The sequence below is a fragment of the Andrographis paniculata genome, unplaced genomic scaffold, assembly GCF_009805555.1.
Source record: "Andrographis paniculata isolate CXL003 unplaced genomic scaffold, ASM980555v1 Contig52END, whole genome shotgun sequence".
Taxonomy (NCBI): domain Eukaryota; kingdom Viridiplantae; phylum Streptophyta; class Magnoliopsida; order Lamiales; family Acanthaceae; genus Andrographis; species Andrographis paniculata.
In genome coordinates, this window is record NW_026137587.1 from 6,636,088 (window position 1) to 6,656,601 (window position 20,514).

The 20,514-nt window shown below is 37.7% G+C and overlaps 2 protein-coding genes across 4 annotated transcripts; both read right to left on the reverse strand.

Annotated features, from left to right (window-relative positions):
* Nucleotides 1–682: 682 nt before the first annotated feature.
* Nucleotides 683–3,454, reverse strand: LOC127253973 (serine/threonine-protein kinase AGC1-7-like). Its single transcript, XM_051278801.1, has 3 exons — nucleotides 3,325–3,454; nucleotides 1,947–2,651; nucleotides 683–1,694 (listed from the first exon to the last, which is right to left on the reverse strand). The coding sequence occupies exons 2-3, from the start codon at nucleotides 2,525–2,527 to the stop codon at nucleotides 824–826; spliced, it is 1,452 nt and encodes a 483-aa protein (XP_051134758.1). The 5' UTR covers nucleotides 2,528–2,651; nucleotides 3,325–3,454; the 3' UTR covers nucleotides 683–823.
* A 221-nt stretch (nucleotides 3,455–3,675) lies between these two features.
* LOC127253972 (nuclear-pore anchor) lies at nucleotides 3,676–20,373 on the reverse strand. Of its 3 annotated transcripts, none has more exons than XM_051278799.1 (35): nucleotides 19,790–20,373; nucleotides 19,573–19,719; nucleotides 19,078–19,176; nucleotides 18,687–18,815; nucleotides 18,494–18,586; nucleotides 18,292–18,357; nucleotides 18,009–18,098; nucleotides 17,730–17,807; nucleotides 16,863–16,972; nucleotides 16,180–16,297; nucleotides 15,933–16,025; nucleotides 15,025–15,073; nucleotides 13,960–14,063; nucleotides 13,801–13,869; nucleotides 13,466–13,606; nucleotides 13,278–13,382; nucleotides 13,066–13,179; nucleotides 12,849–12,927; nucleotides 11,946–11,995; nucleotides 11,771–11,844; nucleotides 10,950–11,052; nucleotides 10,680–10,814; nucleotides 10,503–10,601; nucleotides 10,363–10,404; nucleotides 10,202–10,255; nucleotides 9,951–10,130; nucleotides 9,795–9,842; nucleotides 9,486–9,533; nucleotides 8,525–8,599; nucleotides 8,353–8,427; nucleotides 8,080–8,264; nucleotides 7,495–7,597; nucleotides 7,107–7,223; nucleotides 4,247–7,022; nucleotides 3,676–3,768 (listed from the first exon to the last, which is right to left on the reverse strand). In XM_051278799.1, exons 1-35 carry the CDS (start codon nucleotides 20,093–20,095, stop codon nucleotides 3,731–3,733), a joined length of 6,192 nt encoding a protein of 2,063 aa, XP_051134756.1. In that variant the 5' UTR covers nucleotides 20,096–20,373; the 3' UTR covers nucleotides 3,676–3,730. The 3 variants fall into 3 exon arrangements, with proteins under 3 accessions (XP_051134756.1, XP_051134755.1, XP_051134757.1); XM_051278798.1 differs by having other exon boundaries at nucleotides 3,716–3,780; XM_051278800.1 differs by lacking the exon at nucleotides 3,676–3,768 and having other exon boundaries at nucleotides 4,060–7,022.
* Nucleotides 20,374–20,514: the final 141 nt, after the last annotated feature.

Sequence of the window (20,514 nt, forward strand, 5' to 3'; positions counted from 1 at the left end):
CAGTCTTTAACCAAATAATTATTTTATTTACTAAAACTGTCACATTTTACCCATAAATTCTAAAACAAGTAATAAATACGCAATCTAAATTAATTATACTACTATTTATTTAATGGGATTGTAAGAAGTTTTATTAGCAACGTCGATTTAAAGTATGTCACAATTAATTTAAGCTAGGTTAAATTACTCAATCTTAACTCGATCTGTTTATTGTTGACCATTTATTATCGTATCGGTTGAGATTGACTCGTGTTGACCCGTTTAGATAATTAAGTCAAAATTCTTTATTCAAATTAAATTGGTTTTTGTCATATTGTTTTGAATGGTTGAATTATTTGAAATTGAACTTACTTCAAATTAATTTATGATTATTTTATATACTCATATAATAAATATGTTAATAAATATTAATATATTATAATTGGGTTGTCGTGTCGGGTGACTAGAGAGCTTCAACCTTTAACCAGGCTCGTTTATTATCGTATCAAGTTCGTGTTAATTAATATAATTGAGATATTTGACCTAAACTCAATTATTTCGTGCCAAGTTCGTATTAAATCAGTTTTTTCCAGCATTAGTTAGAATAGCTTGCTTGTTTGACTAATAACTTTTTATATAAAATACAAATATTGAAATTAAACAACATTTTAATTACATAATTTTTTTTTTAAAAGTGTGTAAATATAAACAAACAAGAAGAACATTTGTACATGCCATAGCAAAACATAACAAAACTTCAAGATGCAATGTACGTACTTTGAAGAATTAAGACGAAGAACGGACTTAAACAACGATGGATAACTTTACACGAAGTAAACATAGTCTAAAAATACTCGAATTCGACGTAAGAAGGATCGACGGCAGAGTTACATTTTCTGTTGTCGTCCGCTACCGCGATCTTCTTGTCTGAATCTTTAGTCGTGTAGTGACTATAGTCGAAAGGATCGGGCACGTGAGGGGGTGCGGCGCTTCTTACAAGCGCCCAGTTCACGCCCTCGAAGAACGGGTGCTGTTTGATCTCGGTTGCGCCCCGTTTGTACGCGATTCTCTTATGCGGGTCCTTCACCAACAGGCCTTTGATCAGATCCTTCGCTATCGAGCTCACTTGAGGGCTGTCGGGGAACTTGAGGGGCTGCCCGACCACATTGTACAATGTCGCACGGTTGCCCGAGCCCTTGAAGGGAGTGATCCCATGCAAGAGCTCGTAGAGGAAAATCCCGAACGTCCACCAGTCGACTGCGCTGCCATGTCCTTCGCCGCGGATGATTTCCGGGGCGAGGTATTCGTGGGTTCCGACGAAGGACATCGAGCGAACGTTCGTGGGTTCGGCGAGTAATTCCGGGAGCGGGTTGGCGCTGTTCGCCAACCCGAAGTCTGATTTGGATTTTCGGTTCCTTTTGCTGGGGAGGAGGCGCGGGAAAAATCCCGTTGGCTGGATGCAGCTGCGCAGGGCACTGTCGTCGTCTAAAATGCCACCGGTGCCACCGGCAGTGGAATCGCCGGAATTCCCCATGTGTACGGATGATGACGGGACGAGCGTTGGATTGACAGAGCAACGGAGGGATAGATCGAAGTCCGAGAGCATGATATGCCCCTCGTCTCGAACTAAAACATTCTCCGGCTTTAGATCCCGGTACACAATTCCTAACATATGTAGATACTCGAGCGCCAACAACACTTCGGACGCATAAAACCTGCCATAAATCAAAAAAACTAAAACTATTAAACGGCTTTCTGATGACATCAAAAAAAGAAAAGTAATTCGATCCTACTAGAGCTTCATCAATGAAAAAAATCGCAAGCAAACAAACAAACTATATCCAAGGCTACTAACAAAATTTACTAGCATGCTAAGTAAAGGAAGAATCGTAAATAAAATCGAGAAGAATGAAATGACACGAACAAGGGAGGCGCGCAAAGAACAAGTAAGGAAAGTAGGTAGTGACCTAGCAGCTTCTTCTGTAAAATACTTATTGGGCTGCTTTTGCCGAAGAGTATGGAGGTTACCTCCGCAGCAGAACTCCATGACTAAGCAATAGAACGTTTCGTTCTCAAAGAAATGATATAAAGTCGGTAAGAAAGGATGATCGAGAAGACTAAGAATCTCTCTTTCTGTCTGAGCTCGGAGTAGTTTATTCCGACTCCTAAGAGCACTTTTATCCATCATCTTCATAGCAAAGAAGGCACTGGTTCCAATAAGCTCAACAAGATAGACGATTCCAATATCTCCATTCCCTAGCCGTTTCAGGTGACGAAAATTGCTAAGACTGAGTGTAGAGTCTCTCGAAGATGCAATATTAATAGCATCCCACCGAGCATCGCCACCAGTGTGAGGCTTGTGGTGTTGTGTACTTGTACTTTCTAGACTGTCACTTCGATGGTTTCCGGCACTTCCCCAGCCTAAATCCATGTTCAGTAAAGTGCTCGTAGAACTGCATTTTTTAACATTGGATGAAACAGCGGGCAATTCACTTGTTGTCGAGCTTTTGAAATGATCGACGTTGATAGCAGGTTTAGAGTTGGGCATTGTGCATGGAATCGTGCAGGTTTCGACCTTCACTTCGGTTCTTCTAAAACCATTCGGTGGTTTATGTGGTAGGATTGGATTACATTCGCGGGTTAGCGCTTCTTTCCGAAAGCGCCTGACTCATCTGTAGTTGAGAAAACAAAATGTTTAGAAATCCAATCATTGAATTTCGAAACTAACCAGCAAGAACAAATTGCATAAAACAATGAATCTTACGCCAATGATTAACAGTTTCATGGATGACTATGAAAGAAGATCAACGGATAGATTAAAAGTTCTATCCCAAATGGTTTCATAATCCTTTCAATTCTTCTACTAGTATTTGCTCCATAGAATTATTTAGCTTTTGCATAATTGTTTGTATCTAAATTAAGGATTAAATTCGTATGCACGGAAATTCTTCGATGGAAAAGCATAAGAACGCCATGAAAGCCTAAATTTACACCCAATTCATAAGCTATTCCACTTAAATAACGATGGCGCATGTAGGAAACAAAATACTGAATTTCAAGCATTTTTCCATAATTTCGATTCGTCCGGAGCTCTGATGAGGCAATCAATATTGTTTTTGATGGAGTTTTTTTTTCGCTTGCACCCTATTCACATTGATAAGCGCATTTGAAATAGATTTTAGCAAGAAATGACTGAACGAACAAACAATGCAAAAGTGCCAAACTGCAGCGACAGAATCTGAACCTTAATGATCGAATGCTCTTTCCAATCAAAAAAATAATACGAAGAGTCACCGTTCATTAAAGCACATTCCGAATCACGGGGATGAGATTCTAAGAACTCACCAGGTACACTGAAAGATCCCCTCCCTCCTAAAAGCACTTCAAATGGATTTTCACACATGAGAAACTATTCGGTAATGGCAATATCAAAGAAATTCGTGTTGAAAAGAACGTATTCCTTGAGAAATTCATCGCCTCTACGCGCAATGGAGTTCTGTATTCCGCATTGCGGTAATAATCAACGTCGGATTGTCGGATGAGCAAACGGAGATAATTGCGGGAAACGAGTAAAAGAAATGGGTAGAGGAATCGAATATCCATATTTTATTCAGAAAACCGGAGAAGTCGGAGGAGAGGTAGAGAAACGTGGAGGGAGGAAATGGAGACAGGCCAGATTGGGGAAGACGACTTGAACGGCATTTGGAGCTCTGAAAATTGTGGGGTAGGACTTAATTTTCGATATTATCTTTTACTGCCCAATACTTTCTGTAATTCCATCTTCGATCCCTGAAAATACGACTGAAAAAATGTCTGAAACATTGGCAGGCTTGGATTACTGGTAGCTTTTCTTTCTTTTGGATATTATTGAATAAAGTAAAAAGAACACTAACTTTTCTTATTTAAAGTAAATATCAAGAAATTTGTATATGTTCTCTTTATTAAGAATATATATTTTAAAACAAATATAAAATTAATTGGGCAGAATTTTGATTGAACTCACAAATCCTACTCAATCTTTTACACAATTCCAATGTAGGGTAAATTTTAATTTTGTTTCTAACCAAAAACATATACATATACGTTTATCATCTTCAGTATTTAATATTGTTTAAAATAGAATGCTCAATACACATTGTCTACCAAGAAGGAAATCAATGTAAAACACAAAATAGAATGCATTAGCAAATGTGTCTAAGTCCCAAATTGTGAAGACTCATGAATATCTCAATCATCAAAAAAACTTCAAAGTCCCTCACCATCTAACCTGAAGATTGTCCACGTCCTCCCCGGGTAGTGCCTCGGGCGCCGCGACCGCGAATCGTTCTGCCGCGAGCTCTGCCGGGGGTTGTCGAAGTAGAAGAAGCCATCCCAGCTTGTCTCAGGTGCGCCCGTTGCCTCGCTCTCTCCTGCAGATTGATGGTAGTCGAACTGCCACTCACAGGCGACACTGGTTTCGCTGTTCCCGTATCCTGTGGGGGAGTGGAGCCGCCTTGTTCGGAAGAGCCGGCATCCACAGCACTGCTGGTCGAGGCTTCTTCAGTTGCAGTAACAGTTGACCCGGTGGCAGGAATGTCGGTTGCAGGATCAGGAGGAGCCGGCGAAGCTTCTTTAAGCTTGCTTGCATTGTCGGGAATGTTCTCAGTCGTGTCGACAATCTTATCTTCCTCCCATGGTGGGGTTTGGGAAGGATCGATTTCCCCAGATTCCAAGTTTGCTTGACTCATCGGGTCAGTAATTTGTGTGTTCTCCGGTTCGCCTGTTTGTGGAGCAGCCTGAAGCTCGTCGGAGCCTAGGCCGGACATCTCGTTAGCTACATTATTGTCATCATTATCGCCGTACTCGGCGACCATCTCACCCTCTTCTCTGTCGCCGCTTGATTCGGAAATTATCTGCTGGATGTCTTGTTCTGTCTGATCTCTCAACTGGTCGTCGGACATCACAGTTTCGCTTGGCTTGTCGAGTTTTTCTTCAGCAGTCTCGACTGTTTCGCTAGGTAGTTCAACCTGCATCTGTTCATCTGTTGCCGGGTCTTCTCCTTGCTCAACTGTAGCATCAAAATCCTCCCTTTCAACATCAACTGTTTCGTCTTTAGATAATGCAGCATCAGATGGTTCCTCAACAGCTAAAACTTCGGAAAGTTTTCCAGGAGCAGTTCCGGGTTCTTCTCCGCCCTCTTGTAGACTTTCTGAGCCTTTGGGCTTCTTGTGAAGAGGAGCGGCTGAGTCGGGGCTTGTTTCCTCCGGCGCAGGCAAATCCTCTTGCATTTCAGAAGACAGTGAAGTCGAAGGACGTTTGCGTATGGAAGCAGCTGGAGCTGGAACAGTAGCTGTATGTCCTTGACTTTCTGCATTTTGGGATGATAACCCGGTATTGGATTCGTCTGCTTCCGACATATCTACCTCGCCTTGCGGCTCCTTGGGCCTTGTAATACTCGGGCGCACCAGTCGTCTTCCAATTTTAGCACTAGCCTTTGCAGTAGCAAGTCTCCTATTTTTGTCGTCACTTGTTCTTGCTAACGGAGCAGTTGCAGCAGGAACTGGCGGGGTTTGGTTCGCTAAACTGACAATCTGACCAGCAGATGATGTATTATCTGGAGGAGCGTCAAGGGCGGCAGAATCGGGATCAACACAAGCAGACTGTGAAACCTGCTCAAAATTCTCAACAGCCTGATAATATGTCGAAGCAAAATCTTCCAATAGAGCAACAGAAGAATGTTGGATCACAGATGTACTCTCTGGCTGACCCGAGCTTTTCAATTTCTCCACCTCATCCTGAAGTTCTTTCAGAGCTTGTTTATGTTTCGACAACTCATCTGAGAGCATGGTTTTTTCCTGAGTTACAATTGTACGAGAATCAATCAGAGTTTTCCGCATCTTCTGATTTTTTTCTTTTTCCTTATGAAGATCTTCCTTCTCCTTCTTCAAGTCCTCTCTGTGCCTCTCCAGTGTTTTTTCCAGGATTTGGATTCTGGTGTCTTTCTCCTTCTCCTTTTCCTTTAGAGCCTGCTCGGCTGCAGAATCGACCGTATTTTGCTTGGCTTGTTTAGCTTCCTCTAACTGTTTCGAAAGGGATTGCACCTCTTTGTTCAGATCATCCTTTTCCTTTAACAAGTTATCATACTTCCTCCTCGATGCAATATTCATCCGTTTAAGTTTTTCAACTTCAGATTTTAGAGAAGCATCAGCTTGCAAGATGTCATTAATCCTCGTCTCCTTTTTGCTCAATTCAGTACGGGTTCTGTCGAGATCTTTCTCTAAGAGTGATATAGCATCCTGCTTTTCGGATAGATGTTTCTTAATTTCCTCCAATTGTGCATCCTTTTCTTTTAAACTTGCATCCATCTGCTGAAGAGATTCTTTCATGCGATTATAATCATCCACATCGACATCCTTGCACTTCTGAACTAATTCATCGATTCTGTTTTCGAGTTGCGCTTTCTCCAGCTTCAGCATATCAATTTCTTTTCTGTAAGCTTCCAATTCAGTGTCTTTGTCCCTCAATAGATTCTCCATATTATCATTCTGAATCTTAGCACTTTGGAAAGCTTCACGAAGCTTCTGGCATTCTTCAAAATTATGCCGGTTCTCCTCCCTGAGTTGCACATTACTTTCGCGGAGTAAAGTCACTTCTCTAACCTGTAGTTGAAGAGATTTGAATTCTTCCTCAGAGAAGACTGATGAGCGTGACTTTGCTCGCTCCATGCGAAGTGTTGCTTGTGCTTCCTCGGATGACTTCAGAGCAATCTCGAGTTGAGACTGCAAGCGAATCTTTTCTTGCTTCAGCAAAGAGATCTCAGTTTCTGCTATCTCCTTTGACCGCCTTAGATAACTAACAATACTCTGCAGCCCATCATCATCAGCTAAGTTCTGAGAACTCGAAGCCGTTCCTCGTTCCTTTTCAGCCGCCTGAATATGCAGGGCCTCAAGTCGGCTGTGCAAAATTTTGTTCAGTTCATTTATTTCATCGTACTTCCTATCTGCATCATTCTTATAAGCTTCTATGGCTAACTTTTCCATCTCCCATCGTGACTTCAACTCATTCTGCAAGGACGTGCAATTCATAAATAAAAAAAAAAAAGTCTTAAACACAAATGATGAGGCTTCATATGAAACATGGACCAGTACATTTTCACTTTTAAGTGTATCTGCCACTTTCCGGAGCTTAGCAACCTCCTCTTGTGCTGCAGCTAAAGCTTGTGATGTTTTTGTTAACTCCTGAATTGTGTCTGATTGAAGGATAACCTGAAGAGAAAATAAGGTCATTTTCTTATTCAACATCACCTCTCACTAAGTAAATTACACAAGCAACTTCATGATAACTACATCCGTGATGGTGGCTACACATATCAACCATTGGATTTATAGCTTTCCGAATAGAAAATCTCAAGCCCTAATTAGTTCAGGGTTGTACGATAAGCAATTCCTACCCAAACCATTTTAAAAGATCTGAGCAGCTAATAATCACTTTATACGCTCCAAATATCGGAAACAAATCATGAAATTTTAAGGAAACCTGTCTTTCGTAGTTATCTTGAGCATTTCGCCATCGTTGATGCTCTCTCTCCAAATCTTCTTTCAGGGCAGAGATGCGCGATTCCAACACCACAATCTCTGATCTGGTAGAAGAATAAAAGGCAAATCAATGGCAGTCTGAATAGATTATAACACAAACTTTGTAACTAACCATATTGTGTTAGTTCTTTCTATAAGATCAGTGAAAATGACTGTAATTTTGGGTTATGCTTGTCTCTGTGAAAACAGTCATCCTTAACATCTTCCATTTACATAGTCGCACCAAAGATTTCATATTCAAAAGAGACTGCAGACACTAAAAATTCACAGCAACAAATATCTTCAGAGCCTACCTCAGACTTACAATTAGTTTTTACAAGCCTCCACTTATTTACTTTCAGACCTCCAGGGGAACAGTATTAACAATTTTTAACTATGTGAACTGCAGGTTAATTACATCTGCAAAATTTCTTTTCAAATTTACATAAATATCAACAGTATGTGCCGTTCAACTTCAGGATGATTATATTGTTTCACTAATTTTATTCAACCAAAATTTTAGGGCATTTTAAACAAAGAAACTCACTTTTTGTTAGCACAATCATCCTTCAGATTAGATATTTCTGACAAAGCACCCATAAGAGCTTCGTCTTTTCCAGCATTTGCAGAGATTGCTTCTGCAGTCTTCTGTTGACATTCACTTTCAAGTTCACATATGCGCTCTTTAAGTGAATGAAGCTCAGCTTCCAATGACCTCTTTGCTTCATCAGTCTAAAAAACACCAGTGGATGAAAATTACACCAACAGACGAGGATATGGAAGCATTGAAATCAACATAAGATCTAGAATATGGAAGTACCTCATTTTTAAAATTCTGATATGCCACTTCAATCTGTTTCAGTGCTTCTTCATTTACTTGAGCAATGCTCTTATACTAAAATAATAATATGAAAACAAATAAAAAAATGAATAAAACAACTTCAACACCTGAAAGGTAGAAGTCATCAGAAAATATAGGATCATGCACATACCTGCAGCATGTGTTCACTGCTAGATTGTACTTCCCTTCTTAATTTTTCAATTTCCTCCCGGTAATTTGCCAGTAACTGAAGCATCACATTGATTAACAAATATATAAGCAAGATGCTGAATTAAACCTAACTTTATTTCTCAAAGACATTCAAAAAGTATATCAGTCAAGATACTTATTGTATCCTCATGACAATTCCAATGATGTAAAACAAACTCCATTAAATGGGTTGCATAAGAAAGAAGCCATAAGAACCCCCAACACATCATGGAATACAATAGAATTTAACATTACAATTGTCAGTTAGTTGGAAGTGAAGTTGCATCAAAGGTTTTATTTTACAGGTAAGATCACTCCAGATATTCACACTACATCTCATATAAGTTATACCCTTCCAGGAGGATTCTATCCAAGAGACAGAATGGATAACTTGAAGTGATAGGAAACTACAGGGGCTATGACGACATGATAATTGATAGAATTCAACTTTTGGTGTATTGAGGTGAAATAAACCTGACTAAAGCCCCTGTTGTAGCTAGAAATATAAATTCAGAGAGAACTACAAGGACAGTAGTAAATAATCATTTTTCAAAGAGAAGTAAACTTTGAGTGACCCCAAATATAATAAAATAATCATATATGTCAGTGTAATTAATTGCAAAGAGAAAAAAAACACACACACACACACAACAACAACAACAACAAACAAAGATAATATAAGTAATTGCAAGATCCAAACTCTTCAAAATCCAATTATAATGCCTGGACCATGTGTAAATTTTCAAGTTACGAGCAATTGTAATAATTTTCCTATCAATGATAAATAGAACAAGCTCCAAATAGTAAAAGGCATTTTTTTAATGTAAAACCCAAAAAATTGATGCAGCATAGTGACCTCCAAAAAATCGGAAAATTCAGAAAGCAGAAGAAACGTAGCCTAAAATTAGAACTGATTAGCTTACCTTATCACTAGAAGCAGAGGATGCCGCACCTTCCTTACCATCAGAATCCTGCAGCATAATGTGAGCGTCAAGTGACAATACATTCAATCAATACAATTTTGACCAAGATCCGAACTGAAGAAAATAATATAATACATCATTCTAATCAGGCAGAGGAAAAAGAAAGGCAGATGTTTTCAGCTCCAAGTATTACACATGATCAGGGAACTACTATTCCATGTTCAATACACTTATATATATATATATATGTGTGTATATTATATTACTTTTATGTTGGGGCATGAGCATGCATTAAAAATCCAAAGTCACCTTCGTAGTGGCAGACTCTATAATCTTTTCCAGATCAGAGCAGCGTGCCTGAACAAAATGCTCTTCCCATTAAAAAAGAAACTCGTAGAAAAAAAACCAGCAACAGCTTTAAGTAAAAACATCACAGACAAAAGAAAACAATTTTCTAAAAAGGACCTCTGCAACGGCAGCCCTAGACTCAGCAGCTGTAACAGATTGCATGGCATTAGCCAAGTCTTTGCTTAATTCCTCAACTTGTCTCAAGGCGTTCTTCAGCGTACTTTCTCGATCAAGAGTGAGATTGCGAACAGTATCTCGCTCTTCCTGAAGCTCCCTTTTAGCATCGGCCCATTCTCTCTACAAAAAGCACTTTGTAATGCATTGCTAACAAAACAGAGACTTCATATAATGGGAAGATATAGGAATACCTCAATTTTGCTGATATACTCCTCTTGCTTTCTCTTCTCAATACCTCTAGCCTCCTAAGCAATAGATATTAATAGTTAGAGCTTCAATCACAGCAGAAAAAAAAAATATATATAATTCACAATAACTAACTGCAGAAAGAAAAATGTGGCCTGAAAGCTACCTCACGAACTTCCTCAGTACTGTGAATGGTATCCAAACTTGCCTGGAAAGAGATTAATCAAGTATGATGATAAGATGCGATGAATATAGATATACAACGTTATTTATTTATCCCATCAGTATAATTTGAGAGGTGAAAACCTGCAGCCGATGAACCCTCTCAGATAAACTCTGAACTTCATCAGAAGCTCTCTTCTCAGAGTTTTGTAGTATTTCCTTTTCGTGCTGCAACATTGATACCTGTAACAAGTATACTCCATAAAATAATATGAACATACGAACATTCATTTTCCATAAACAGGAGGAAAGCAAAACAACCTCCATTTTCAGCTTCCTGGAAAGTTCATTGGATGCATCTACAGCCTCAGCACTTTCACGCAGTTTTCTTTGGTAGTCAACTATCAACTGCGAGAACTCCACATTTCTAGCAAGAACTCCATTATGCTCTTGTCTCTGGCATAAACCATAAAACAAGCAGCATATATCAGACTAACAAATATTAGCTTAGACAATGATTAAATAAAAAGAAACTGTCCCTTCTCATAATATTAAACCACTGGGTTTAGACACAGCTTTAAATTAGTCAACCTGATGCTCGAATTCCTTCATAAATCTATCAAGTTTTTCTTGGGCAAATTGTGCTTCCAGTGCATACTTGTCCCGCTCAGCTCGCATGGAAATTATTTCACCCCTTTAGAGAAAGTTAAAAGAAAAATATAAGCACATTAATTAAAAATTGAAACATTGCGCAGAAACATCAAATTGGAATTACAAAAAAAAAAAGGATAACAAAAGTAATAATATTATTTATAGATTTTCCATGACAAACTCAGTAAAAACAATAACAGAAAATAATCCTATGACAAATCATGATCAATTCTTGATACCTGCAGCCGTATTCAGTGACCCATAAAACAAGTTCATTTAACTTGAGCAAGCAAAAATTAACTGCCTAATCTTAGCTCATAATAGAATTGCATAGGTGTCATGCACAAGACGCAAGAAAAAATGAAGGCCTGAATGCTGATGCTCCTAGGAAACTACAACAGTTAAGATTGAAAATGATTAAAAATAAAATCTTCATTTCTCACCTCGTCACACGCGGTAGATATAATAAAAAATACCACCAAAGAAATTCAACGGCCACACAATACAAGCGCATTTGAGTAGGACAATCCATTGGTTCATATAATTGCATCCAAGTAAATTCACTCTCAATAGTAGCCATATCATAAGGTTCAATACATACTCCCTTTATTGTAAAATGAAGGAGGGCCACTAACAGCACATTGTCGACAGAGAAAAGTTAAAATATTGTACAACCTCAAAGGCAAGAGCACATATATACGTGGTACATACAACAAGATGAAAAAATATAGCAGGTAATTTAAGCATAAAATATGATGTACCTAGATTTTGCCACATCTTCTTCAAGACTTTTCAAGCGCTCAAAAGTATGCTCTTGCACCTTTTGAGTTGCATTCTATCACATACAGAAAGGTAAATCAATATGACATGGACAGAACAAATGACGGAAGCACAGCAACAGGTTTTTTCTTCAAAGAGATTACTATGGAAACATACACTGCTGCTCTCAAGTAAAAGCATAGCCCCCCTACTTCCTTGCTCTTGAACTGCAAGGAAACATCAATCAGTAAGTTAACAGGATTACATAAACTGCCAGTAAAACAACCAACAGGAATCTAGGTGGTTAAAATAAGTGAAATAATCAGCTTAACTGAATTAACAATGAAATATTATAGTTCACATTCCTAGTGTACAAATAACAGTTATAAAAAGCGGTGACTAAAACAATTGTCACAAAAAGGGTAACAAAAACCACACAGTGAGTCAAACAGTAGCACAAAGAAATGCATAAAAGGAGAAGGTGAACAATGAGAGGAAAGAAAAATGAACAGCTGAAGAGAGAGGAAAGGAAAAAAGAACAGTTTATAAATGAAAAGGAAATAGGTGGAACATAGAAATGTATATACTCAACACTGAGTGGTGGGCTCGCATAATGTCTTATATGAAAAGAAAACAGCATAGTTTTAATTTCATCTCTAACAAAATTTCACAATTTTTAGTTGAAAAACAATGTGAAAATTTACAACTTACAGTTGTTAAGATGCCATAAAAATGGTTTGATGTTTGTTCAGAAGTTTGTAATTTGACTAAAAGCAGTCCGATCAAGAAATAAAGAAAGCAACCAAATTCATAACTATTCTTCATTTTCTCCATGTAAAATTGATTGACCAACACAATCTACAAATATTACACATATATAAGAAGACAATAGAAAATCATTAGCTTGCTTAGGACCCATGCAAACAGAAACTAAGGACTTCATTCATATGGATGCTCCATTGGAGCCATTAACTTATCATAGCTGTGAAATCAATGAAATGGTAGCAAGTTAACAACATAGACCAAGGGATTTTAAAAGGGGACAAAAGGCATGAGTAGACAGATGAATGCAGAGAGAACCTGGAACTGCTTCTTCTAAATGGGAAGGAAGCGCCCTAAGTTTATGTTCCTCTTCATATAATCTCTTGTACATCGCTACCTATTTGAACACAAGAAAGCAATTTGTAAAATAAAGATAGTGAAATCAGCTCGAAAGAAAGTTGTGTTCCAATACCCCCTGATTAACTAGAAGCATTACAAACATGTAGAGTGCACAACAAAGCACTTATAAACTTACGGATGTATGGAGTGATTCAATCATTTGAGCCTGCTCCTCTGCTCTCTTCAATACTTGGTTGACTTTAGATGCAGTATCACTGGTGTGCTTCTTCAGCTCATCCTCATACTTCTCCTAGAATATTTTGCAACCCCCGTGAGCTCAACATTGTTACAATGAAAGCATATTTATGCATATAGATAGATATAGATAGAAAGGGAATCAGATGATACCTTCAACTCTGCTTCTTTATAAGCTATTTGATCGGAAAGGTTGCGAACAAGACTGCGGAGCTGCACATTCTGCTCAACTAGTCCATTTATATCCTTGAAGGTCAACTGCATGATACAAAAGTTCTACATCAATAAAGACATTGTCCAAGTAAGAAGCTACTTCAACAGGGTAAAGACTATTTTCTTACCAGACGTGTAGAAATGATATCATCAGCATTGGATTCAGCATTCAGTGATATGATAGTACCAGAAATAAGTCCATCATCATCATGAGGAGCTGATCCACATCGCAACTGAATATCACGACATTCCTTTAAGAGGACAGCCACCTAAACACAGCATTGCAGGTGTAGGCAATGTAAGTCGATTGTAGGGAACATAACGCACACCCCAATGAAACAAAGCATTTGAAAATACCAAGATTTAATGTACAATTATGATTAAATCAACGGCCACTTGTGTAAAAAATGCAATATCGGAAAAGTTCAACCACAAAAAAATAAAATGACAAGTTCCATCAAACCTGCTTCTGGAGGTCAGTAATCTCCTTCTGAGCGACAGCATATTCCCGCTCCTGCTTCTTTATGTTAGCCTTAAAAATGAATTGGGCATGTGTCAACCTCAACATCATCACTCCAAAAGGTCACTATGCCGTATTTATTGAACATTGAAGAACACAAACCTTTAACTCATTAATGGTTGTTTCGAGAACAGAATGTTCAGATAACGAATGCTGCAGCTTTTGATTCAAAGTAGAATATGCTTCAACAAGTCGATCGTGCTCCTCTGCAAAATGGTAATTCTTGAATGATCAATTCACATTATGTGCTCATGTTAGCTGAAGAAAGACCAAAACATATAGTAACAATAAATGCACTTCAGAAAGATTCATATTCTTTCTTACTACCACCCCAAATATTGCTTATAAGACAAAAACAACTTATGGGAAAAACTTAGAAAACCAACAACTCGCTCCACCAACAAAAAGATGGGAGTTATCAAAAGAAGAAATGCTTAGCTACTGACAACTTTACGGATTCATGTGAATTGGGAAGCCATATATTCTCTCTTTTTTTCTTAACAAATCTTAGAGGCACTTCATTGTCACTGATGTAAAAGTTTATCTTCCTTTCATAAAGGACAGATGTAAAGATGAGCCAAGAATGAAATTAAATTGAGTCAAGCTTAGCATCGTATTTGATTGCAAGTTCAACTCATTTCTCATGTCTGAAATTGAGCTTAAATAGTTCCACAGAATTGAGTTATAATCCAGCGGCAAAAATAAATTCAAAATCTTGAGCATAAGCTTAATAAAATTGGCATAAGCTTCATCAAACTCATGTTCCACATCCACATCATATCAATCTTGAGTAGCTGAAAAACCCCAAATATATGAGCAGAATCCTATTGTAAGCAACTCATCAAGTTTTTGAATATGAACGTTAACTACTTGGAACTTTTAATATAAGCCAACTTTAGGGTACTCCAGTTCATAAATGTTGAGTTCAAGCCAAACCACAATAACTTGAGTCAGGTGGTAATAATAGCATTGGACAAAAGATTGTGTGGCAGACTTCTTAGGGAGACAGTAGCAGCAGGCAACATTTCTGCCCAAGGCAGACAATATAACATTGTAATGTGCAAAATCCCTCACACACACATTTAACATGAAATGAGAACTAAGTCATAGTTTGATAAATGTTTCCCCAGGTATGTGTGATCCAGCAAATCCACAGATAAACCGTACCTCGTTCATCCATGATTGCTCCAGCTTTTTCTTCTATTTCATAAAGCACCTACAGTCATAAAAGGTTAACAACATAACAGGAAAATGGACGATCCAGTCAGTTTCAATCAAATAAATAGCACTCACACAGACAAAAGTAGGGATGTAGTTTCCAAAGGAACAATGATAGACACACAATGCTAGCAATTGTCTACACTCTATACTCATCTCCCAGTAAGTTAACAACAAAAGCCACGCACTCCTAGGGATCACAAAGGATAGATTATTAAAACCACCCTAATCATACACTTTAATGTACTAAGGCCTGTAATTATAACCAAGTCCATTGTTAATCTACCCATATATAAGATTATCCTACCCTACTCAATGATATGATAAAAGTTCCCAACAATAAAGCTTTCATTTGAGAAGGCAAGGGACTCAAACTTCTAATTTAACTTATAACTAGCTCTTTTCTTACCTCTTTATCAATGCTTCATTGACACTAATTTCTTTGTAAGTTGCATCAAATTCAGATCTCTAATAGCTTAAGAAGGCAATTAAATACATATATGAACTGCTGCTAAATTATGTAACTTAAGTTTGAAGGTCGACATTTATATACCAATCCATTTGTCTGCAGGGAAGTTTACAAGATAGAATTTCTAAATGAAAACAAAAGGCACGGCCTGCATGAGCCTGAATCAGAAAAAGATTCCTCTCTTCACACACAGTGTTACTACTTTCTAACTTCAAACCATAAGATTCTTATAACATCAGCATATGACAACAGGACAGGCAAATGTGATTTGAAGAGTATATTAAAATTAATTACAACAAAAATACAGAGCCATTATCTAGGACTGGACAAGTTAAAAGAACAGCTAACAATAGCATCAAAATGTTTGTAATTGTTTAACGAAACATACTCGCTCCAAAACAGCTTGGGTTTGTTTTCTTCCCAGTTGCTCATGGTGCAACGCATCAACAGCTTCTTGGTATTTGGCATACATTTTGGCCAGCTGTAAAAGTCACGACAAAATAATAAGCGGAAGGAAATGAAACAATTCATGTATGCATATCAGACTTCCATACTATTCTTTTGACATCTATGCAACAAACACTTGTGTCTTTACAAGGTTAATAACAAGAATCATAAACAAATATGAAACTCACAGGCCATCCATCCCTAAGAAGTGAAGCAGCTAATGCTGTTCCAGAAACACCAGCTGGAATATGAGGTACAATGGCTCGATCATCCTCAATTTTGTTGGTATCAGCTGAGGGCAGTGGTCTAAAATAAAAGGAATACATTAAAACAGAAAATAGGCATAAATTGTTATTAGAGAGCAAGGTGTTCATAGTACAATCATGTACATTATTATAATTACTACTATTTTCATATATGAGGTTATTTTCTATTGTAAAGACGTTAGGTTGTTACAATATCTAGTCAATATTTTAGAGATTCATATTTGACGTGTAGTGATTCATATGTTATCCCCTCAACACAACATATGCATCACTTTCAGAAAGGTCAATGAGTGATAATGTTCATAATTTATCTTCCATCTATAGTTTCCCCTGGTATGAGAAGAGCTTCAATTTTTTATTAAATTGTTAAACTAGCGTTGATAACTCCTCATTGATCATTCTCATTCCTACTGCAGAAGTTTCAGTGTCAATATCTTTGACCCATGATATAAAAATAATAAAGAGTATAAAATAAAATTGAAAATAAATAATCAGCCAGTATCCCATACCTCTACTTCAGAGGTACTTCTAAATGTGAAAAAAAATAAAATAAAATAAAAACATATTTATTCCCACAAAAGATTAAAAGCTGAAAATTGACTCACAAGTTTGATGTAAAACAACTAAGAGAAAGATGTTTCTGTTCATTCTCTTTTCTCAACTTCTTCAATTCTGCTTCGCTGGTCTGAAGCTTTTCCTTCAAATTAGCAAACTCCTATTCCAGCAGAATATAAATATAAATATATAAAATTTATTTTCTTCCAAACCTATACAAGCTACCCCATAAGAACTTAAGAAGCAACAAAAAAATGCTAGAAGACAACACAAGCATAAATGGAGTAACAAATATAATTTAACACAAGAGTTTTACTCAATACCATTTCACAAGTAGGGAGAATGATAATTAATGAAACATATATCACATGTCGTTCGTTCTTACATGTCCCTATATGCAGCTAACCTAACTGTCCCACCAAAAAATCACATAGAGAATCAATCTGGGTTACGGTTCGTGATAGCAAAGATCACACCATCAAGTGAGATTCATGCCAAGAACACGAGATTAAGTTAATAATTAAACAACATTAAATTTCACAGATTGCATGAATACTAATACAGAAAGAAATTATTGGTATAGTCCAACAGAATTCCTAAATGAAATACAAACACTTCCATATAGCAATACATGTCATGAAAAGGAGGATACACATTGAAGAGTAAACGATCAGCTATCATGTTCCTGGTCCATTTAGACTACATCCTGATTACTGGAAAACCAGGAGGGGGATTAACTAGTTCAAAGGGTATAAATATTTAAATAAATGTGCAACAATCAACAGATAGCATACAATTCATATTTTCCATATTTCTGACCATCTAGAAGTATGAATAGAGAGTAACTGTGAAACCTAATTAACCACAACTGCACTTCCACACAAAAAAAAAAAAAAATGATGTTAAACATCACATACCTTTTCCATGTCCTTCCTTGCTGACACTTCCTTTTCAAGCTTTTCTTTATATTCACTCTCAACTTGATTCAAATGAGTCTGCCCAGCAGTATAAACAAAAATTTTAATATTGCAAAATCATTACCCACATTAAAACAACAAGCAACCACATCCTGGCTCAAGGACGAACTAACGTGCATGTTAAATCAACAAGCTACCATAAACTTGCCCTAGGAATGACCTAGAGAGTACACATTAAATAAACTGTAGTAGCGAAAATAACCCATAATGTACACTCACTTCTAACGCTTTGATGACTCCCTCAAGCTCCCCGGCTTTCTTGGACCATTCCTCGGAGCTTTCCTTGTATAAGTCCACAAGCTTGTTAACCTATAAAGATTAGAACATTCAAACAAATCAGGAATTAGATCAGTACGGAGATCTCTGTCAGTAAATATGAGTAAACGAAGGAACACATCATAAAAGCCTAATGCACAAACACTACACTCTAGTGATCATATTGATAAAAATACTATTGCTCAAGAGAAAATTAGTGTAACTGTAATCACAAGGTAAAACTTACTGTTGATATTTCAGCACTGAACCGCCCCTCTGCAGCTGCAGCTGCATCCTTAGTTGCCAACAATTCCTAGAAAAACCGCTAATTACATTGAGATGGATAGAGACATATGCGTGTGTGCATGTATATATGGTGAGAGAGAGAGAGAGAGAGAGAAAGAGCAGCCACTACTAATGGAAGCACAATCAATGCACAAATTAGCCACCTTTTCTGTGGAGCAAAGTTTGTCCTCCATGTCCTTCACTCTATCCTTGTGCCATTTCAAAGAACTAGAAATCTCCTGAAATTTCTTATCAGCCTGAAGTAAAGCAATTGCATTCGATCAGTATAAAGCATTTCAAGTAGAAAATCAAATCTATAACATAGAAGACCCATTTTCAGGAGAAATTTATTCTTACATCAGCAAGCTTAGAAGACATCTCAACCTCAAGTTCTCCATTTGCTTTGCGCAGCTGGACAAGACTGTCAACCTTAGTTGTCAACTCATCATTGAGCCATTTATTGTGCCTCTCAAGAAGCTCCTTTTCCTGCTCCACCAATTTTATATTATCTCACTAACATCGAAATGAAAATTCCCCTTTAAATTTGAAAAAAACAAACTCGAAATATATACATATTTAAACCTCAGAAAGAACTGTGGTTTTGACATGCTTATGTACCAATTGTATGGAATAAGAAATGAAAGGCAAGGGGTTACACAAAATGCAAGAAATTAAACTTCATGCGCCAAAAGTAATTCTGCATCATTGAAACTGCAAAGACCATCTCATATAAGAAAAGCCAACTCACTTGCAAAGCGCGGGCAGAAGTAGCTTGCATTCGTCCCAATTCGGACTCCAGCTCACCCAACCGTGCTTCCTTTGATGCTACTGCCTCTGATAAGTTGATCTACAGGGCAAGGATATAATGTAACTAATATGCTAGAATGTGCAATTTGAGGATGATGTATTGATAAGTCAATAGAATATATTATAACATTATTTTCAGTGTAAGATTCAAGAAAAACACTAATACTGTAGCACAGACATCTATAATATATCACATATTCCAACTTGCAAAATAAAAACCTTCAAGAAGGACACAAACAAATACATATGGAAATGAAATCAGGTGATGATAGAGAATCTTTTTCACAGTGGAAAAGTAGACAATTTAAACAGCATAGGTCAAGGAAAATAGTTCACTGGTCTTCAACAACCAAATATTCATGGACACCTACACACTCAGGGCTAAGGTTAATGGACAATTTTTCCTCTAAACTGAGAATAAAATGTATTAACGTACAATTTTATCAAGATAACTCTTAGTAGTGGCATTCTTCTCGCCAATTTCCAAGTCCTTCTGCTCCAATAATTCCATCAACTGCCTCTTCGATTTATGCAGTTCTGACGCTTCCGTTGTCAGCCTCTCAATCTCCCCGTCTTTCTCAATCTATAGGTTTACACCAAACATTTAAATGAACCAGATAACAGAATCCGCACAAAATAAGCTTAAAACTTACAGTTTGAACGAGAAGTTGTTGCTTCTCGGATCGGAGCTGTTCAAGTTCAGAAGCGCCTTTTCCCGAGGAAGATTTTAGTTCATCGAACTGCGATTGCAGGGAGGAGTATTCCGCTGAAAGTGAAACGTACTTCTGTTCAATCAGAGACGACGTCTGCTCGAAAGTAATGGAAGCGGCGTCGGCCTCCGCCTTGACAGTCTCAATTTGAGCATAGAGCTCCCGAATAAACGCGTCCGCCTTCTCCGCCACCAGCTTGGCATTCCCCGCACACCCCCGGAACTCTTCCTCCGACAAAAACAGCGCCATCCTGAACCCCTTTATATCTCGATCTTTCTTCGCGATTTAAGCACTGGTATAAAAAAAAACAATTCCCATGCCCCTCGTTTCCTACCAATGGCCACAACTCTCTCCGTCAAGATTCCGAAGCTCGACGACGATCTTGAAATGGAGAGCGTGCCCTAAATATCCCTCTTTTCTCTCTGAGAATTGCGGAAGTATAAATGAAACGGCTATTCCTTGAAATTATTACGACGAAAGATGAATTTGAAACTGAGGAAACCCCACGCTTTGTTCGTCAAAAACGACGACGCTTTGGGCTAATGCGGTCCATAAATGATACACCTATATATAGTACGACAATGTGGACATTGGTTGGGTGGCTCGATAACTGGGTGCTCCGTTTGGGCTTTTAGGAGCCCATAAATTTGAAACGATAAGTGATACTC